This window comes from Coregonus clupeaformis, chromosome 29, assembly GCF_020615455.1.
Source record: "Coregonus clupeaformis isolate EN_2021a chromosome 29, ASM2061545v1, whole genome shotgun sequence".
NCBI lineage: Eukaryota > Metazoa > Chordata > Actinopteri > Salmoniformes > Salmonidae > Coregonus > Coregonus clupeaformis.
In genome coordinates, this window is record NC_059220.1 from 48,869,228 (window position 1) to 48,886,600 (window position 17,373).

At 45.7% G+C, this 17,373-nt stretch overlaps 1 protein-coding gene across 2 annotated transcripts in view; it reads right to left on the reverse strand.

The window, feature by feature from the left end:
- Window positions 1-17,373, reverse strand: part of LOC121545169 (nidogen-2) — a 110,970-nt gene that overhangs the window by 77,125 nt on the left and 16,472 nt on the right. For both annotated transcript variants that reach the window (XM_041855617.2, XM_041855615.2), the window contains exons 5-8: window positions 14,020-14,169; window positions 10,175-10,420; window positions 7,663-7,863; window positions 5,556-5,783 (exon numbers count right to left, since the gene is read on the reverse strand). In XM_041855617.2, the coding sequence (XP_041711551.1) occupies window positions 5,556-5,783; window positions 7,663-7,863; window positions 10,175-10,420; window positions 14,020-14,169 (825 nt within the window). The remainder of the gene's footprint in view (window positions 1-5,555; window positions 5,784-7,662; window positions 7,864-10,174; window positions 10,421-14,019; window positions 14,170-17,373) is intronic.

A 17,373-nucleotide genomic window follows, 5' to 3' on the forward strand; every position in this document is an offset into this window, starting at 1 on the left:
CGGCCCGGCCCGTTCCTGCTCCTCGCACCAAGCCAGTGGTGCGCGTCGCCAGCCCAGCCCGGCCCGTTCCTGCTCCTCGCACCAAGACAGTGGTGCGCGTCGCCAGTCCGGCCCGGCCCGTTCCTGCCCCTCGCACCAAGCCAGTGGTGCGTGTTCTGAGTCGGGTCCGGCCCGTGCCTGCTCCTCGCACCAGACCAGTGGTGCGTTTGTCCAGTCCGGCATGGCCCGTGCCCGTTCCACCGGTGCCTGGTCCGGCACCGGTCAGCTACTCCACTCCGGAGCCAGAGCAGTCCGCTCCACTGGTGCCTGATCCAGCTCCGGTCAGCTGAGCCACTCCGGAGCCAGAGCAGTCCGCTAAACCGGGGTCCAGTCCAGCTCCGGTCAGCGGCTCCACTCCGGAGCCAGAGCAATCCGCTCCACCGGTGCCCAATCCAGCTGCGGTCAGCGGCTCCAGTCCAGACCATGACGTCAGCCCCTCACCAGGTTCGGGGTCTCCCACACCAGGGTCCAGACAGGGCCTGGCGTATCGTGGGAGGAAGGAGAGGAGAAGAAGCGCGCCGAGGTCCAGACCAGACCAGGGGCGCAACAGGGAGGCGGAGAGTGAGAGGTCGTCACGCCACGAGCCGGATCCGCCTCCGAGGCGGAATGGCCACCCGGCCCCTACCCTGTTTGTTTATGTTGTGCGGTCGGAGTCCGCACCTTTGGGGGGGAGTACTGTCACGCCCTGACTTAGGGGACGCTTATATGTTGAGTCAGGGTGTGTATATTTCCTTGTTGTGCTTTTTCTATGTTGTCGATCTAGTATGTGTGGATCTATGTTGGCCGGTGTGGTTCCCAATCAGAGGCAGCTGTCGCTCGTTGTCTCTGATTGGGGACCATACTTAGGCAGCCTATTGGCACTGTCTAGTTGTGGGATCTTGTTCCGTGTAAGGTATGTTGTGTGTTCTACCTTGGACTTCACGTTTCGTTTCGTTTATTGTTTTGTCATGTGTTTATTTAGTTTAATAAACATGTACGTATATCACGCTGCGCCTTGGTCTGACCCGTCATTGAACGAACGTGACACATACACAAAGTTGAATGTGCCTTTAAACAGCTTGGAAAATTCCAGAAAATTATGTCATGGCTTTAGAAGCTTCTGATAGGCTAATTGACAAAATTTGAGTCAATTGGAGGTGTACCTGTGGATGTATATCAAGGCCTACCTTCAAACTCAGTGCATCTTTGCTTGACATCATGGGAAAATCAAAAGAAATCAGCCAAGACCTCAGAAAAAGAATTGTAGACCTCCATAAGTCTGGTTCATCCTTGGGAGCAATTTCCAAACGCCTGAAGGTACCACGTTCATCTGTACAAACAATAGTACGCAAGTATGAACACCATGGGACCACGCAGCTGTCATACCGCTCAGGAAGGAGATGCGTTCTGTCTCCTAGAGATGAATGTACTTTGGTTCGAAAAGTGCAAATCAATCCCAGAACAACAGCAAAGGACCTTGTGAAGATGCTGGAGGAAACAGGTACAAAAGTATCTATATCCACAGTAAAACTAAACCTATATCGACATAACCTGAAAGGCCGCTCAGCAAGGAAGAAGCCACTGCTCCAAAACCGCCATAAAAAAGCCAGACTACGGTTTCCAACTGCACATGGGGACAAAGATCGTACTTTTTGGAGAAATGTCCTCTGGTCTGATGAAACAAAAATAGAACTGTTTGGCCATAATGACCATCGTTATGTTTGGAGGAAAAAGGGGGTTGCTTGCAAGCCGAAGAACACCATCCCAACCGTGAAGCACGGGGGTGGCTGCATCATGCTGTGGGGGTGCTTTGCTGCAGGAGGGACTGGTGCACTTCACAAAATAGATGGCATCATGAGGAAGGAAAATTATGTGGATATATTGAAGCAACATCTCAAGACATCAGTCAGGAAGTTAAAGCTTGGTCGCAAATGGGTCTTCCAAATGGACAATGACCCCAAGCATACTTCCAAAGTAGCTTAACGACAACAAAGTCAAGGTATTGGAGTGGCCATCACAAAGCCCTGACCTCAATCCTATAGAAAATGTGTGGGCAGAACTGAAAAAGCGTGTGTGAGCAAGGAGGCCTACAAACCTGACTCAGTTACACCAGCTCTGTCAGGAGGAATGGGCCAAAATTCACCCAACTTATTGTGGGAAGCTTGTGGAAGGCTACCCGAAATGTTTTACCCAAGTTAAACAATTTAAAGGCAATGCTACCAAATACTAATTGAGTGTATGTCAACTTCTGACCCACTGGGAATGTGATGAAAGAAATAAAAACGGAAATAAATAATTCTCTCTACTAATATTCTGATATTTCACATTCTTAAAATAAAGTGGTGATCCTAACTGACCTAAAACAGGGAATTTTTACTAGGATTAAATGTCAGGAATTGTGAAAAACTAAGTTTAAATGTATTTGGCTAAGGTGTATGTAAACTTCCGACTTCAACTCTATGTATGTGTGTGTGGGTGTGTGTATGTGGGTGTGTGTGTGTGTATGTGTTTGTGGTGTAAGTGTGTGCATGTCCGTGCATCTGTGTGCGAGTGCATCGCCCTCTTTTTCCGCGGCCACACTGGAAGCCTGTCTTTTCAAACATTTCAGTGTAAGCTTCTTAAGCTATTTGTTGACATGCTTACGACAAAGAAGACGAACGGCGGTTCAAAAGAGGGCAGCATTACGGCAAAACACAACTCTTTCACAGATGCAGGTGCTGTCGCAGCAAACCACCTCCTTTTTGATTTCCTTATATCTTGCATCAGCCTCATGTGTGTGGGAAGGCAGGATAGGGGAGGAATGGAGGATTAAAAGGATGTGGAGGTGAGGTGAAAGGGGTACAGGTTGTCCTTGAGGAACATATGAGCCCACGGCCTCAGATGGGACCTCGGCGGTGGCCCACGCTAACCCCCCCCTCTCTCTCTTTGAGGGGGGATGGGAGAAAGATGCAAGGAGACATATCCCAGACTCACCCTGTCTCCACAGAGGGTCCCAGACTTCACCTGTGTGAATAAGTGATGTAAAAGGGTGTGTGTGTGTGTGTGTGCGTGTGTGTGTGTGTGTGTGTGTGTGTGTGTGTGTGTGTGTGTGTGTGTGTGTGTGTACTCGGTGTGTATGAGTAACCTCATCTCCGTAACTTAAAAGCACTGTAACGGGGTTGACGTCACTGATGTCATAACAAGCTCATTCCCATTACAACCATGACCAAAACTTGACCCAAATGGGTACCATAAAGACATACATCTTTACTGAGTGTAGCCTTACCACTACGGAGACCTTGTGTAAGCATGTAGCTATTTTATGGGGGAAGAAATGGGTTTTAGTGCTTGGATTTATCACACATAGGGGAGTGACTTCCTAACTGATTTGTTACTTACACTGCCTCTGTACACGCTGGGCTGTATTAAAGGCATGCAGCCATATCTGCAGAAGCTACAGTAATCTGCATCACAAATTGCACCCTACTACCTACATAGTTCACTACTTTTGACCAGAGCCGTACGGTCTCCGGTCGAAAGTAGTGCACTTTATAGGTACAGTGTGTTATCTGTCAACGTGTTAATAAAGGAGCCATCCCAAAAATGAGGGGAGGTGGGGAGGGGCAGTAGAGGCTGAGGGGGAGTACTGTACGTACTCAGCAGTGATTCAACAGCAGATACTGGACTTATATGGCTAATGTTAGCGAAGACATCAACCAAAAGAATACATGTTCACAGTTGACATACAGTACCAGTCAAAAGTTTGGACACACCTATTCATTCTAGGGTTTTTCTTTATTTTTACTATTTCCTACATTGTAGAATAATAGTGAAGAAATCCAAACTATGAAATAACACATATGGAATCATGTAGTAACCAAAAAAGTGTTAAACAAATCAAAATAGATATATATTTGACATTCTTCAAAGTAGCCTTGACGACAGCTTTGCACACTCTTGGCATTCTCTCAACCAGCTTCATGAGGTAGTCACCTGGAATGAATTTCAATTAACAGGTGTGCCTTGTTAAAAGTTAATTTGGGGAATTTCTTTCCTTCTTAATACGTTTGAGCCAATCAGTTGTGTTGTGACAAGGTAGGGGTGGTATACAGAAGATATCCCTATTTGGTAAAAGACCAAATCCATATTATGGCAAGAACAGCTCAAATAAGCAAAGAGAAACAACAGTCCATAATTACTTTAAGACATGAAGGTCAGTCAATACGGAACATTTCAAGAACTTTGAAAGTTTCTTTAAGTGCAGTCGCAAAAACCATCAAGCGCTATGATGAAACTGGCTCTCATGAGGACCGCCACAGGAAAAGAAGACCCAGAGATACCTCTGCTGCAGAGGATAAGTTCATTAGAGTTAACTGCATCTCAGATTGCTGCCCAAATAAATGCTTCACAGAGTTCAAGTAATAGACACATTTCAACATCAACTGTTCCAAGGAGACTGCATGAATCAGGCCTTTATGGTCGAATTGCTGCAAAGAAACCACTACTAAAGGACACCAATAAGAAGAAGAGACTTGCTTGGGCCAAGAAACACGAACAATGGACATTAGACCGGTGGAAATCTGTCCTTTGGTCTGTAAAGTCCAAATTTGAGATTTTTGGTTCCAACCGCCATGCCTTTGTGAGACTCAGAGTAGGTGAACGGATGATCTCTGCATGTGTGGTTCCCACCGTGAAGCATGGAGGAGGAGGTGTGATGGTGTGGGCTGCTTTGCTGGTGACACTGTCTGTGATTTATTTAGAATTCAAGGCACACTTAACCTGCATGGCTACCACAGCATTTGCAGCCATACGCCATCCCATCTAGTTTGCGCTTAGTGGGACTATCATTTGTTTTTCTACAGGACAATGACCCAAAACACACCTCCAGGCAAGGTGTAAGGGCTATTTGACTAAGGAGAGTGATGGAGTGCTGCATCAGATGACATGGCCTCCACAATCACCTGACTTCAACCCAATTGAGATGGGTTGGGATGAGTTGGACTGCAGAGTGAAGGAAAAGCAGCCAACAAGTGCTCAGCATATGTGGAAACTCAAGACTGTTGGAAAAGCATTCCTCATTAAGCTTGTTGAGAGAATGACAAGAGTGTGCAAAGCTGTCATCAAAGCAAAGGGTGGCTACTTTAAAGAATGCCAAATATAAAATATATTTAGATTTGTTTAACACTTTTTTGGTTACTACATGATTCCATATGTGTTATTTCATAGTTTTGATGTCTTCATTATTATTCTACAATGTAGAAAATAGTAAAAATAAAGAAAAACCCTGGAATGAGTAGGTGTGTCCAAACTTTTGACTGGTACTGTATGCCCACACTCAACTGACTCTACTTCATGTAATAACAGGTTTATAATTACTGTATGCCAAAAAAGTTTATCTGGAAACTTTACCTTTGTAACTGTCATCTTTCACAAACGACTGCACAACCAGACAAAACACATACCCAGCCCCATACCTTTTCCCATCACACAACCTCACAGACAACACTACCAAGAAGAAAAATGGTACAATAACTTCTGAACTTTAAACTTGAACTGACCTCCGACTGGGCTTATCTTGTTGGTGATGGCATATCTCAAGATGTTCTCCTCCTTGACGTACATGACGAAGACACGCTCTGTGGTCAGCTGCAGCGTCTCAGGCCCCACTCGAGGCCCGTAGCGGCAGTCGCGGTACGTGATGTTCTGATGCAGCTGGAAGGTGAATGTTTCCGAGCCGCGCTCCGCCGACACCACTGTGAACTGCCGCACCGACGTGGACCTCACCACTGAGTCGGGAGGGGAGAAGAGACTACATTACCCACTATGCACCAGTTGAAACCTATAGAAAGGCTACATTACCTACGATGTACGAGTTGAAATAGTCTGTTGACAGAGTACATTATCCACAATAATAGATCATATGAAATTGTCTGTTGTTGATGTATCTGTGCTGTAATAAAGCTTTTATGCCATTTTATAGAGTCATGGCATATGATAAAATTTAGCATTTTGTGTTACTGGGTGTCATGAACGCTCTTTACATTTGTTTTACAAGCACCATTTGTCGTAGTTTTTATAACTGATCATAGACACATTCTAGAAACAGCACAGTCCAAATAGTATTTGTTTTCTTTCAAATACTTGAGCGGCACTCGACTGAACTTGCCTGGCGCAATGGAACCAATTGAATAGTCCCAAAAGTGCAATACCCACCCGTCTAGCACTCTAGACAGGCTCAATCAAACACAAAGTATTCAAAAGAAAACAAGTACTATTTTTACTCAGGTCTGTGCCGCTCTCCCACCGGTCACAGACAGTAGTTCAACGTCTATTTTTTATTTATTATTTATTTATTTATTTACATTTGGTTGAGTTGTCAACTAACGTGAATTCAAAGTGAAATCAACAAAACAAATTACCATGTCATTGGATTTAGGTTAAAAGTTGGGTGACAAAAATACGAGATTCCCTTACGTTGATGACTTTTTGCAAATCCAATCAGTTTTCCACGTTGATTCAACGTCATCACATATAATTGTTTTGTTGAAATGACGAGGAAATAATGTTGATGCAACCCGTTTTTGCCCAGTGAGCTGTTTCTACAATGCTTATGATCTGTTATATGGACTACTGTTTGGTCTGGAGCAGTGCACCTTGAAATAACATTTTTACCAAGACCAGAAAACCCCCTTCCTTTTGATGACCCTAACGACCCTGGTCTATAATCAGCCCTGGCAGGATGAGTGGCTCTGCTAATTGAACACTTCCTCATCCAGTGGGCCCTTCAGATGAAAAACAGTTTATGTTCCGGGAGCACATAAAAAATCTGTCCCCGGCTTCCTCCAAAAGGAAGTGAAGGCAGTGAAGTCTCAGAGGTTGGTTCTTTTTATAGCCCCAACCGTCCACTAGCAACTAGCCCCCCTCCGATCCTTATCTCCATGCAACGAGAGATGGCTGAGACACTCGGGAAGGGGAGAGGGAGGCTAGTGGCGCCTTTGTCACATCATGACATTAGATCAGATGGGGACCAGTTAAATAGTAGTCTAGGTTGGAAAAAGTATTTTGTTCGGCTTATCAAGTTAGGATTCATTTGCGAGGAGAAATAAGAGACACATCTGCTTTTCCACTGTCTAGAAACCAACAACTTTTTCCTTTGAAATAGAGTCAGGGGGGTACAGGAAGAGAGGAAGTCATGACTCGGGCTAGGAAGATTTTTCCTAACCTCCTTAAACTACCACCTAATAGTCCATCTCATCCTCAGAGGTTTTCCTGATCAGGTTCCATAGTCTGCAAAACCACTGGGCTCCAGTTATGGCTATGCTCCAACGTCTATACTAGCTTACCACTTAAAATGTATATATGCCCAAAAGGTGAACTTCGTTCTAGGTGGTATGCTAGTGTGGATATTGGAACGGAGCCATGGAAGGCCCAGAATACCTGTGAGGTAAAGTGGGGTGGAGGTGGTCAACAAAAAGTTCAATTCAGTCAGTTCAGGAAGCAAACTGAAATTCCAATACCAATTGAACATTTCCACACTGAAAAACAATAAGGAAAATTCTAATTTTAGTTACTTCCTGAATTGACCGAATTGAAATGGAATTTATCCCAACCCTGGTGGGCAGTGATTGGCTATTTATTGGCTAGCGTAGTGATTGGCTAGCGCACCTGAAGGGTAGTACTGATAGGTCTCCTTGTAGGGCTCCACCTGCACGGTGGCGCCGGGGGCAATGAAGGGCACGTCACCGTAGAGACGTGTGTCAACACTGAGGTGGTTCTCGCTGTCCAATCCTTGGGCCGTCTGGACAATGCTCAGCCGCTGGTTGCCGGGGTAAAAGGTAACCTCGGCGTGGCGTGTGAACTCTGCACCTGTGGGACAGGAAGGGACATCATAAGGAAGTGATATCTCTATATAAGCGACAGGAAGAGACGTCATCCCTTCATATTTGTTTACTTTCATCATACGTAGTGTTGAATGCATGGCAATGAGATTAAACCTTGGGTGGTTTGAACCTGATATGTTTATTTTACAACTATAACAATTGAGTAAGGTCTTTGCTATTCGACCTTCATAGAGCAAATTTTTATAGCCGATTTATTCGCAATTTTAGCTCCCTAGCCGCTCCCCTGACAGCCCTCACCCAGACGAGCGTGCGCTCCTTCGCTTGGAACCCGGAAGCGGGGAACGCATTTGATGCGCTGAAGCGGCACTTTACATCGGCCCCGGTCCTAGGGCATCCTGATCCTTCCCTGCCGTTCATTGTGGAGGTGGATGCTTCAGACGTTGCGGTGGGAACAATCCTGTCCCAGCGGTTCCTCACGGATGGTAAGACTCACCCCCGCGCGTTTTTCTCCCGTAGGCTGTCCACGGCGCAGCGGAATTACGACATGGGGAACCGTGAGTTGCTAGCGGTCAAGCTCGCCCTGGGGGAGTGGAGGCATTGGCTAGAGGGGGCCGCCCATCCATTCATCGTATGGACGGACCATAAGAACTTAGCCTACATTCAGGGGGCCAAGAGGCTCAACTCACGCCAGGCCAGGTGGGCGTTGTTCTTCAACAGGTTCTGGTTCACCATCTCATACTGTCCGGGGTCAAAGAACACCAAGCCTGACGCGCTCTCCCGGCAGTTCGACACCGTGGACCTGGTGGCATGGGCAGAGTACGCCCACAACACCCTTCTCTGCTCATCCACCGGCCTGTCCCCCATATTCCCCGAGCAAGAGGAGGAGGCGGCGGTCCCGTCGGTCCAGGCCCACATCAGTCGCTGTCGCAGCACCTGGAGGCAGGTACGGGGCGGCGCTTAAGCGGATCTCGGTCAGGTCTCAATATCAGGCCAACCGCAGGCGTCGCCCGGCCCTGTTTTTTTGCCTGGGACAGAGGGTGTGGCTCTCCACGCGGGATCTTCCCCTCCGCGTGGAGTCCAGGAAGCTGTCCTCCCGGTTCGTCGGGCCATTCAGAGTGGTCCGGCGAGTCAACCAAGTGGCCTACCGCCTGCAACTTCCCCCCACCATGCGGGTGCATCCCACATTCCATGTGTCCCTCCTCAAGAGTGTGCAAAGCTGTCATCAAGGCAAAGAGTGGCTATTTCAAGAATCTCAAATATAAAATATATTTTGATTTGTTTAACACTTTTTTGGTTACTACATGATTCCATATGTGTTATTTCATAGTTTTGATGTCTTCACTATTATTCTACAATGTAGAAAATAGTAAAGATAAAGAAAAACCCTTGAATGAGTAGGTGTTCTAAAACTTTTGACCGGTAGTGTAAATTCCGGCCCTTGGGCTCAGAGTCCCATCTCCTCTACCACACATCTATCAAAAAGGACCTTACATTTTGCCTCACCTCTAACCAGTGGAACATTAACCTCAATTATATCTCGTTGTATAGCTCTTTTGGCTATCTGGTCTACAATTTAATTCCCTTCCACACTCGAATGGGCTGGGACCCAGCAGAATCTCACTACTACACCCAGTCTCTCAATTCTCCATAATAACATTAATGCCTGCAATAGTAGGTCACTCCTATCAGATTTGCCAGATGATAAACTGTTCAACAGACAGGGAATCTGAGCATACTATCATTCTGACAGGTTGAATCCACAAGCCTCTTAGCTAATAAAACGAGTCTAAACACACAACAACGGAACACCTGACTCAAATTAGCCTGAGAGGGGTGGAGTAGGCATGTCACCCCTCTGGAGACAACACAGCTGTATGACTGTAAACTCACATTACACAAACACACAGAGCGACCTGAAGTCTGCCAACATGGGGGCATCTGCTAACAGCCTCGTTCACACACACACAGAAACACACACGCACGCCCACACAGATGCATGCCCGCACACATACACACCACAGACACACACAAACGAAGCACGCACGCACACACACACACACCACAGACACACACACATACCTAAGCACACGCACACACACACACACAGAGCAATAGATGCAGTGGTGACATCATGGAGAACAAGTTTTATGTAGAGATTAAAACACGTTTATAGCACCGCCACACTAACTCTGAGGGAGACTATTGAGTGAGGTACTAGGACTCTGAAAATTGGATGCAATGACGTCATGTTCAGGCTGAACACGGGTTGTAAAAGGATGTTTTGTTAACGTGGTGACAACTTCACTAAGCGCCGGTAACATCGTGATTCAGCTCACCTGTGATCTTGAAGCCAGCCTGGCTGTTGGGCAGCTCCAGGGCAAAGAGCCAGCCGAAGAGCTCTCCGATGGGCGCCACGGGCATTAGTGCCCATCCTACGGGCTCGGGCACCTCGCTGATGGCTGTGTATGCCCGCCCGTCACCCACTACGATGTAGGCATGCAGGTCCACGCTGTTGAGGTCCACGGGGGTGGAACCTACTATCACTGTCCCGCTCACCTTGCCGTTGACGCGATGGGGAGCACCTGAGAAAATAGAAGGGGGGATACTACTCAGAATGAATCAATGTATTGGGCATACATTCTAAAAGCTCATTTATGCTTAATCCGGCGAAAAAACTGAGAATGCAGTCTCCGCAAACATTCATGCTGCTCACATTTTTCAGAATGGGATACCAGAAACACTTTCCCCACACATCGCCTGTCAACCAATCAATGTCTGTGTATCTAACACAAAACATGTAGAGAACACCAATACCACAAATAGCACACATCTGCACCAAATTCAACTCCATAGACATACAAAGTGACAAAACAGATGCCAATGGAATATTATAATCCTTCCTGTATTTTTAGCTTAAAAACAGGTCTTTGAAGTGTATGACTTGAGGAACAAACACACAGCTACAGAGGTAGCAGGAAGGGACATGGGGGTATTTTGGGGACATAGACTGGGCGTATAGGTTTCAGCATTGGCGTCAATTCCATTTCAATTCCGTCAATTCAAATTCAAATTCAAGAATTGAGAAGTGCCATTTATTCTTACCTATTTTGGTAATTGACTGAATTGATATGGAATTATTGTAGTAATTATCTCACTGTGAAAATACGGCTCAGGTCCCCACTTTGTTGTATAACATGCCTTTATGTGACACTGTGTTGACAGTCTCAATTGGTTATTTTCCTCTATTTACTCACACTAGGTCCCTACAAAGCACCCTGTGTGTTTGTGTTCCTGTTCCATCAAAGCACATGCATGTCTGTCAGTGTCTCACACTGTCTCTCAAATCACACAAAGGCTTCACAAGTACCACGCTTGACAAGTCTTGACACTCCAGCCCTGGAACAATATACACACGTTCGCCTTGACACTTCTACCTGGAACAATGTGTTCACGTTTGTTGTGACACTTCAGCCTCTGACAAAACACCTCATTCCTGAGGATGAACGAACCCAGTGGAAAGTCAGTCAGGGTGACATCATCCCCTCCAACTCTTTCAAGTAGTCAACTGACTCTATTTGTCAAAGCATTGACTGGCTGCCAAAACATCCGGTTATTTTTACATTTTAGTAATTTAGCAGACACTCTTATCCAGAGCGACTTACAGTTAGTGAGTGCATACATTTTCATACTGTTATAAAGCTAACATTTAAATACCACCCCCATTACTTTACATGCCCTTCGACACACACACACTCACACTTACCCCCCTTGATTAATAACATGCAGCCAAACTAATAAAGGGAGGCGGTTGAGAGTGCAGAGGGTGTGTGTGTGTGTGTGTGTGTGTGTGTGTGTGTGTGTGTGTGTGTGTGTGTGTGTGTGTGTGTGTGTGTGTGTGTGTGTGTGTGTGTGTGTGTGTGTGTGTGTGTGTGTGTGTGTGTGCGTGTGTGTGTGCATGTGTGAGAGAGAGCGTTTACGCTGCTCTCCAAATAGGAATGTCTGTCAAGCCACTTCCAGGTAATTAGCCAGCTAGCGAGGGGCTAGAGGAGCTTGGCATGGCCCTGGGACCAATAGGAGGATTGTTTGAGGAGCCCACCACTGCGTCAGAGGTGTTGATCTGGCAGGAAATGGCTGCAGGGCCTAGAAACAAGATGATGCTGTCATGTGAGAGAGAGCCGGGGGGTTTGGAGAGGGGGAGGTGGAGACCAGGTTTTGATGAGTGTGTGAGAGTTTGGGTGTGTGTAAAATAGAGAGAATTGGTGTGTGTGTTTATTTCGGAGATGGAAAGAGTTGGAGTGTGTGTGTTTCTTTTCCCTCTAGGAAGCACTAAGTACATACAGTGGGGGAAAAAAGTATTTAGTCAGCCACCAATTGTGCAAGTTCTCCCACTTAAAAAGATGAGAGAGGCCTGTAATTTTCATCATAGGTACACGTCAACTATGACAGACAAAATGAGAAAAAATAATCCAGAAAATCACATTGTAGGATTTTTTATGAATTTATTTGCAAATGATGGTGGAAAATAAGTATTTGGTCAATAACAAAAGTTTCTCAATACTTTGTTATATACCCTTTGTTGGCAATGACACAGGTCAAACGTTTTCTGTAAGTCTTCACAAGGTTATCACACACTGTTGCTGGTATTTTGGCCCATTCCTCCATGCAGATCTCCTCTAGAGCAGTGATGTTTTGGGGCTGTCGCTGGGCAACACAGACTTTCAACTCCCTCCAAAGATTTTCTATGTGGTTGAGATCTGGAGACTGGCTAGGCCACTCCAGGACCTTGAAATGCTTCTTACGAAGCCACTCCTTCGTTGCCCAGGCGGTGTGTTTGGGATCATTGTCATGCTGAAAGACCCAGTCACGTTTCATCTTCAATGCCCTTGCTGATGGAAGGAGGTTTTCACTCAAAATCTCACGATACATGGCCCCATTCATTCTTTCCTTTACACGGATCAGTCGTCCTGGTCTCTTTGCAGAAAAACAGCCCCAAAGCATGATGTTTCCACCCCCCCATGCTTCACAGTAGGTATGGTGTTCTTTGGATGCAACTCAGTATTCTTTGTCCTCCAAACACGACGAGTTGAGTTTTTACCAAAAAAGTTCTATTTTGGTTTCATCTGACATTCTCCCAATCCTCTTCTGGATCATCCAAATGCACTCTAGCAAACTTCAGACGGGCCTGGACATGTACTGGCTTAAGCAGGGGGACACGTCTTGCACTGCAGGATTTGAGTCCCTGGCGGCGTAGTGTGTTACTGATGGTAGGCTTTGTTACTTTGGTCCCAGCTCTCTGCAGGTCATTCACTAGGTCCCCCCGTGTGGTTCTGGGATTTTTGCTCACCGTTCTTGTGATCATTTTGACCCCACAGGGTGAGATCTTGCGTGGAGCCCCAGATCGAGGGAGATTATCAGTGGTCTTGTATGTCTTCCATTTCCTAATAATTGCTCCCACAGTTGATTTCTTCAAACCAAGCTGCTTACCTATTGCAGATTCAGTCTTCCCAGCCTGGTGCAGGTCTACAATTTTGTTTCTGGTGTCCTTTGACAGCTCTTTGGTCTTGGCCATAGTGGAGTTTGGAGTGTGACTGTTTGAGGTTGTGGACAGGTGTCTTTTATACTGATAACAAGTTCAAACAGGTGCCATTAATACAGGTAATGAGTGGAGGACAGAGGAGCCTCTTAAAGAAGAAGTTACAGGTCTGTGAGAGCCAGAAATCTTGCTTGTTTGTAGGTGACCAAATACTTATTTTCCACCATAATTTGCAAATAAATTCATAAAAAATCCTACAATGTGATTTTCTGGATTTTTTCTCCTCAATTTGTCTGTCATAGTTGACGTGTACCTATGATGAAAATTACAGGCCTTTCTCATCTTTTTAAGTGGGAGAACTTGCACAATTGGTGGCTGACTAAATACTTTTTTTCCCCACTGTACATATCACACATACCTTTCCACTAAGGCAATGTGAACTGTGGAAATAGGAATACAGGTACGGAAAGCCAAATTACAATTTTCTCACCAATAACCCCAAATATTGTTCACAGATGTTGTATGACTGACAAAACCACACTGGTTCAAATACATAAATATAAATGTGTGACATTATGCTATATTATGACCCTGGCGGTGACCCTCGGAGCCTGTGTCACGACCTATACCGTCCTCCCCAGGACTCACCGTCAGGTAGACAGTGACGACCGTTGCCATAGAAACCAGAGCGGCAGAGGCAGCAGAAGCCGGAAGAGTAGTCGGTGCAGTAGGCGTTCTGAGAACACTGTTGTTGGAAGCGGGCACACGTCTCCTTGGTCTCTGTGCTGTACTGGATCACTGCAGGAGCGGGAGAGAGACAGAGAGAGAGAGAGCAAGACACACACAGAGAGAGAGAGATTATTTCCTAATAATCATTGATCTAATATGTTCCTCTATGTTTGATTTGGCAATGTAAGATGTTTTCTTATTATGCCAATAAAGCTAATTGAATTAAATTGAAAGAAAAAGAGGGGGAGTGAGAGAGGGGAGGGGAGAGAGGGTAGTAGATAATTCACAAAGACAGAAATAAAGATAGAGACACAGAGAGGGAGGACGAGAAAGAAAGACGGGAAGAAGAGAAGAGAAAACAGTCACTTGAATCTGTCAAAATACGCTGACTCCGCTGGAGGTGATTGGGGGGGAACCCTAGGGGGGTGGTGTAGTGGTGTAGTGCTATGTTTTTTAGGTGATGGAAAATGTAATGACGTCATCATTTCCCAATCAAAGTTGGTACCGACAGATGTACCCTATTGAATATCATTGTACAATAGGACCATACATAAAATGCATCCTCCAATTGCAACGTCTGCCTATGCTCACATATTATCTCAACAAAATGGTATATGTTTAATACCCTCAAACACTAAGTTAGGCATACCCAATTTCAAAATAGGCCATCATCACTGTCAATAGTGAATGATCATTCTTCACGTTTTACCGGTGAAATATTCTCAATCAGTTTCATGGGAATATGCATTTAGATCTTTCTGAATTACTGTTTCGTAAGCTAATTAAAGCAGATGGTGTTAACAAATTATAAGCCTTTCTTGTAGGCCAATTTTGATTCAATCAAAGCCTGCCTAGTGGTGGGCGCTGTTGGGTTTTGGCAGCATTAGGAATTTGTTTTGACTATTCAGCTTCAGATAAGAAATGACTGAGGAGGTGTTTTTGGTGCAACATTGTATAAGCTTACTATGCTACAGCAAACGCTATTATATTTGGTTCTGTTGTGTAAAATACTACTGAATCATTATGTGATCTTGCGAGACAATGATTCAGCTTTTGATCTAACTTTACTAAACGAGCACCAGTGTGAAAAGTGATCATCTTTTATTTGTAATAATAATAAGTGATGAGTAGGTCTATTAGGCATGGCAACAGATCTTGATGATGAGGGTTATTTTAAGCGATTTGAGCGCCCTTCGAATCGTGGTGCTGAAAGGATAGAACCGTAACCAAGTGGTCAACATATCGTTCTGGGTTCCACTACGCAAGAGGAGGTCTGTGGAGTTTTATGAACATCAAGGCAGACAGGCGGTGAATTTGGATCCTAGATCTCGTTGGTGTGATGATACGGTTCATGCGGTGGATCAGTTTTCTCTTCATACACAATAGAGGTGGTACATTTCTGTAAGCTAAGCACTAGGACAGTAGGGCGAGTTCAAGTGCATCGTACATGAGCCCCAAGTCCATAACCAACTGTTTTGAGGACAGACATTTTAGTTTTCTGGCTGTGGCTGTTGTTACGTCGGATTTGGCCCGCTCAAAGTGGTCAAGCCTCAGACCGACGGGCCTCTGCACACATCTACAGTTATTCATCATTCGCGCCACTGCCAGAGAGAGAGAAGACAGGGAGGAAACCATCATACCAACCTATAGGCTGCTATAGACTACATATTTATTTAGTTTGTCATTCTATCGTTTTCATGGAATTTTAGTGGTCATTTTTCCAGAAATATTTTTACCAGCTCCATGTATATTCAAATTGAAAAAAAGTGAGGGAGCGCCGCTTCCCCGGACTACGGCAGCACTACATACCTGACCATGGCAGAGCTGAGAACCTTGCAGAGAAAACGACAGCCCTAAAACACTATTAGCTTATCTTCTCCTCGTAAAGTAGGCTTAGTAGAAGTCAGAGCACACCTTACTCTTTCCCTCTTGACACACAGAGCGAGAGAGAGACATAGAGAAAGAGAGAGCGAGAGAGAGATACTACACATACTTTTACTGTAGCTCTTTTGACGATATTTCATTTGACAATTCATTGCATTACTACGAACTCACAGAACGTTGGAATGTTTTTGCACGTTTTTACAATGTAAGCTGCTGGGAGACCAACTAAAATGCCAGACACATACAGTACGTCTTTGTGGAGAAACTCAAACCTCAAGTCATTCGTCATCCAGAATTACAATGAACTAGCTTGCCAAACTCCCCTTCTGCTCTGGCCAAACTCCCCTTCTGCTCTGGCCCACTAAAAGCTCCTAATCAATTATTTAAACATGGAGGGTTTAGCGCTAGAGCATCTTGCCAGATGAGAGGCTAATGCTCTACATCTGCTTGTCTGCTTTAGCAAAACAACTCTTGGCAATCTAGCGAGGAGAGAGAAAGACTCTCTGGGTTTCTGGATACTGCATTTCCTCATCCGAGTGGGGAATCTCCCTTCGCTTGGCGGAGCCTGTACGCCAGGCTTATTTGCTAAGTGTCTGTGGCTAAGGTACACACACACACATGCACGCACACACACTCTTATACAGTACACACTCACAAATACTCATACAGACGAACACGAACACTTGCCAGCATGTATGCGCATGAGCGAGTACACACACTTACACACAGAATGGAGTTGGTAGGATGCTCCTGGATGACTTGGTGGATGTTCTTGTTCTAGATCCTGCTAACCATCCATTGAAATAAGTCACTCGCCGTTCTCTAGCAACGGGGGCCTTCTTTTTAGATGTTAAGCCCGGACCAGACACAGACTAGAAACAGCTTCGCCGCCCTGGATCCAGAGGCTCCGGTGCCTTTGTCCTCTGATCTGTCTCCCTCTCCGGTGGCTTCTACCTCGGGTTCAGATCCTCAGAGCTCCCACCCTCATCAGACCGTGAGGCTGTCTGAGACACCAGCCCATTCATCATCCACGATGGATACTACAGCTGGCTCGGGTCCATCGGGCTCACCGCCCTTTGGTCCTCGAGGGGTTTGCTAAACCACTAGAGGCGAAAGAACGGCCGGACTTCCTCTGCCATTGCACCAGCTGTCTTCTTCGGCAGTTCTATGGTAAGAAACATCATAGTTCCTGGGGGAAATACTCTGTGCTATCCTGGAGCACGAGTACAGGACATTACAACGCTGCTTCCGACCGTTCTACGGCAGCTGACGGGAGCTGACGCTGTCGTAGTCCATGTGGGGTCAAACGACATTAGGAGGGCTAGCTCCTAACTTCTGAAAATGTATTTTAAAGAACTGATTCTAGCACTGAAAGATTCCAAAGAGTGG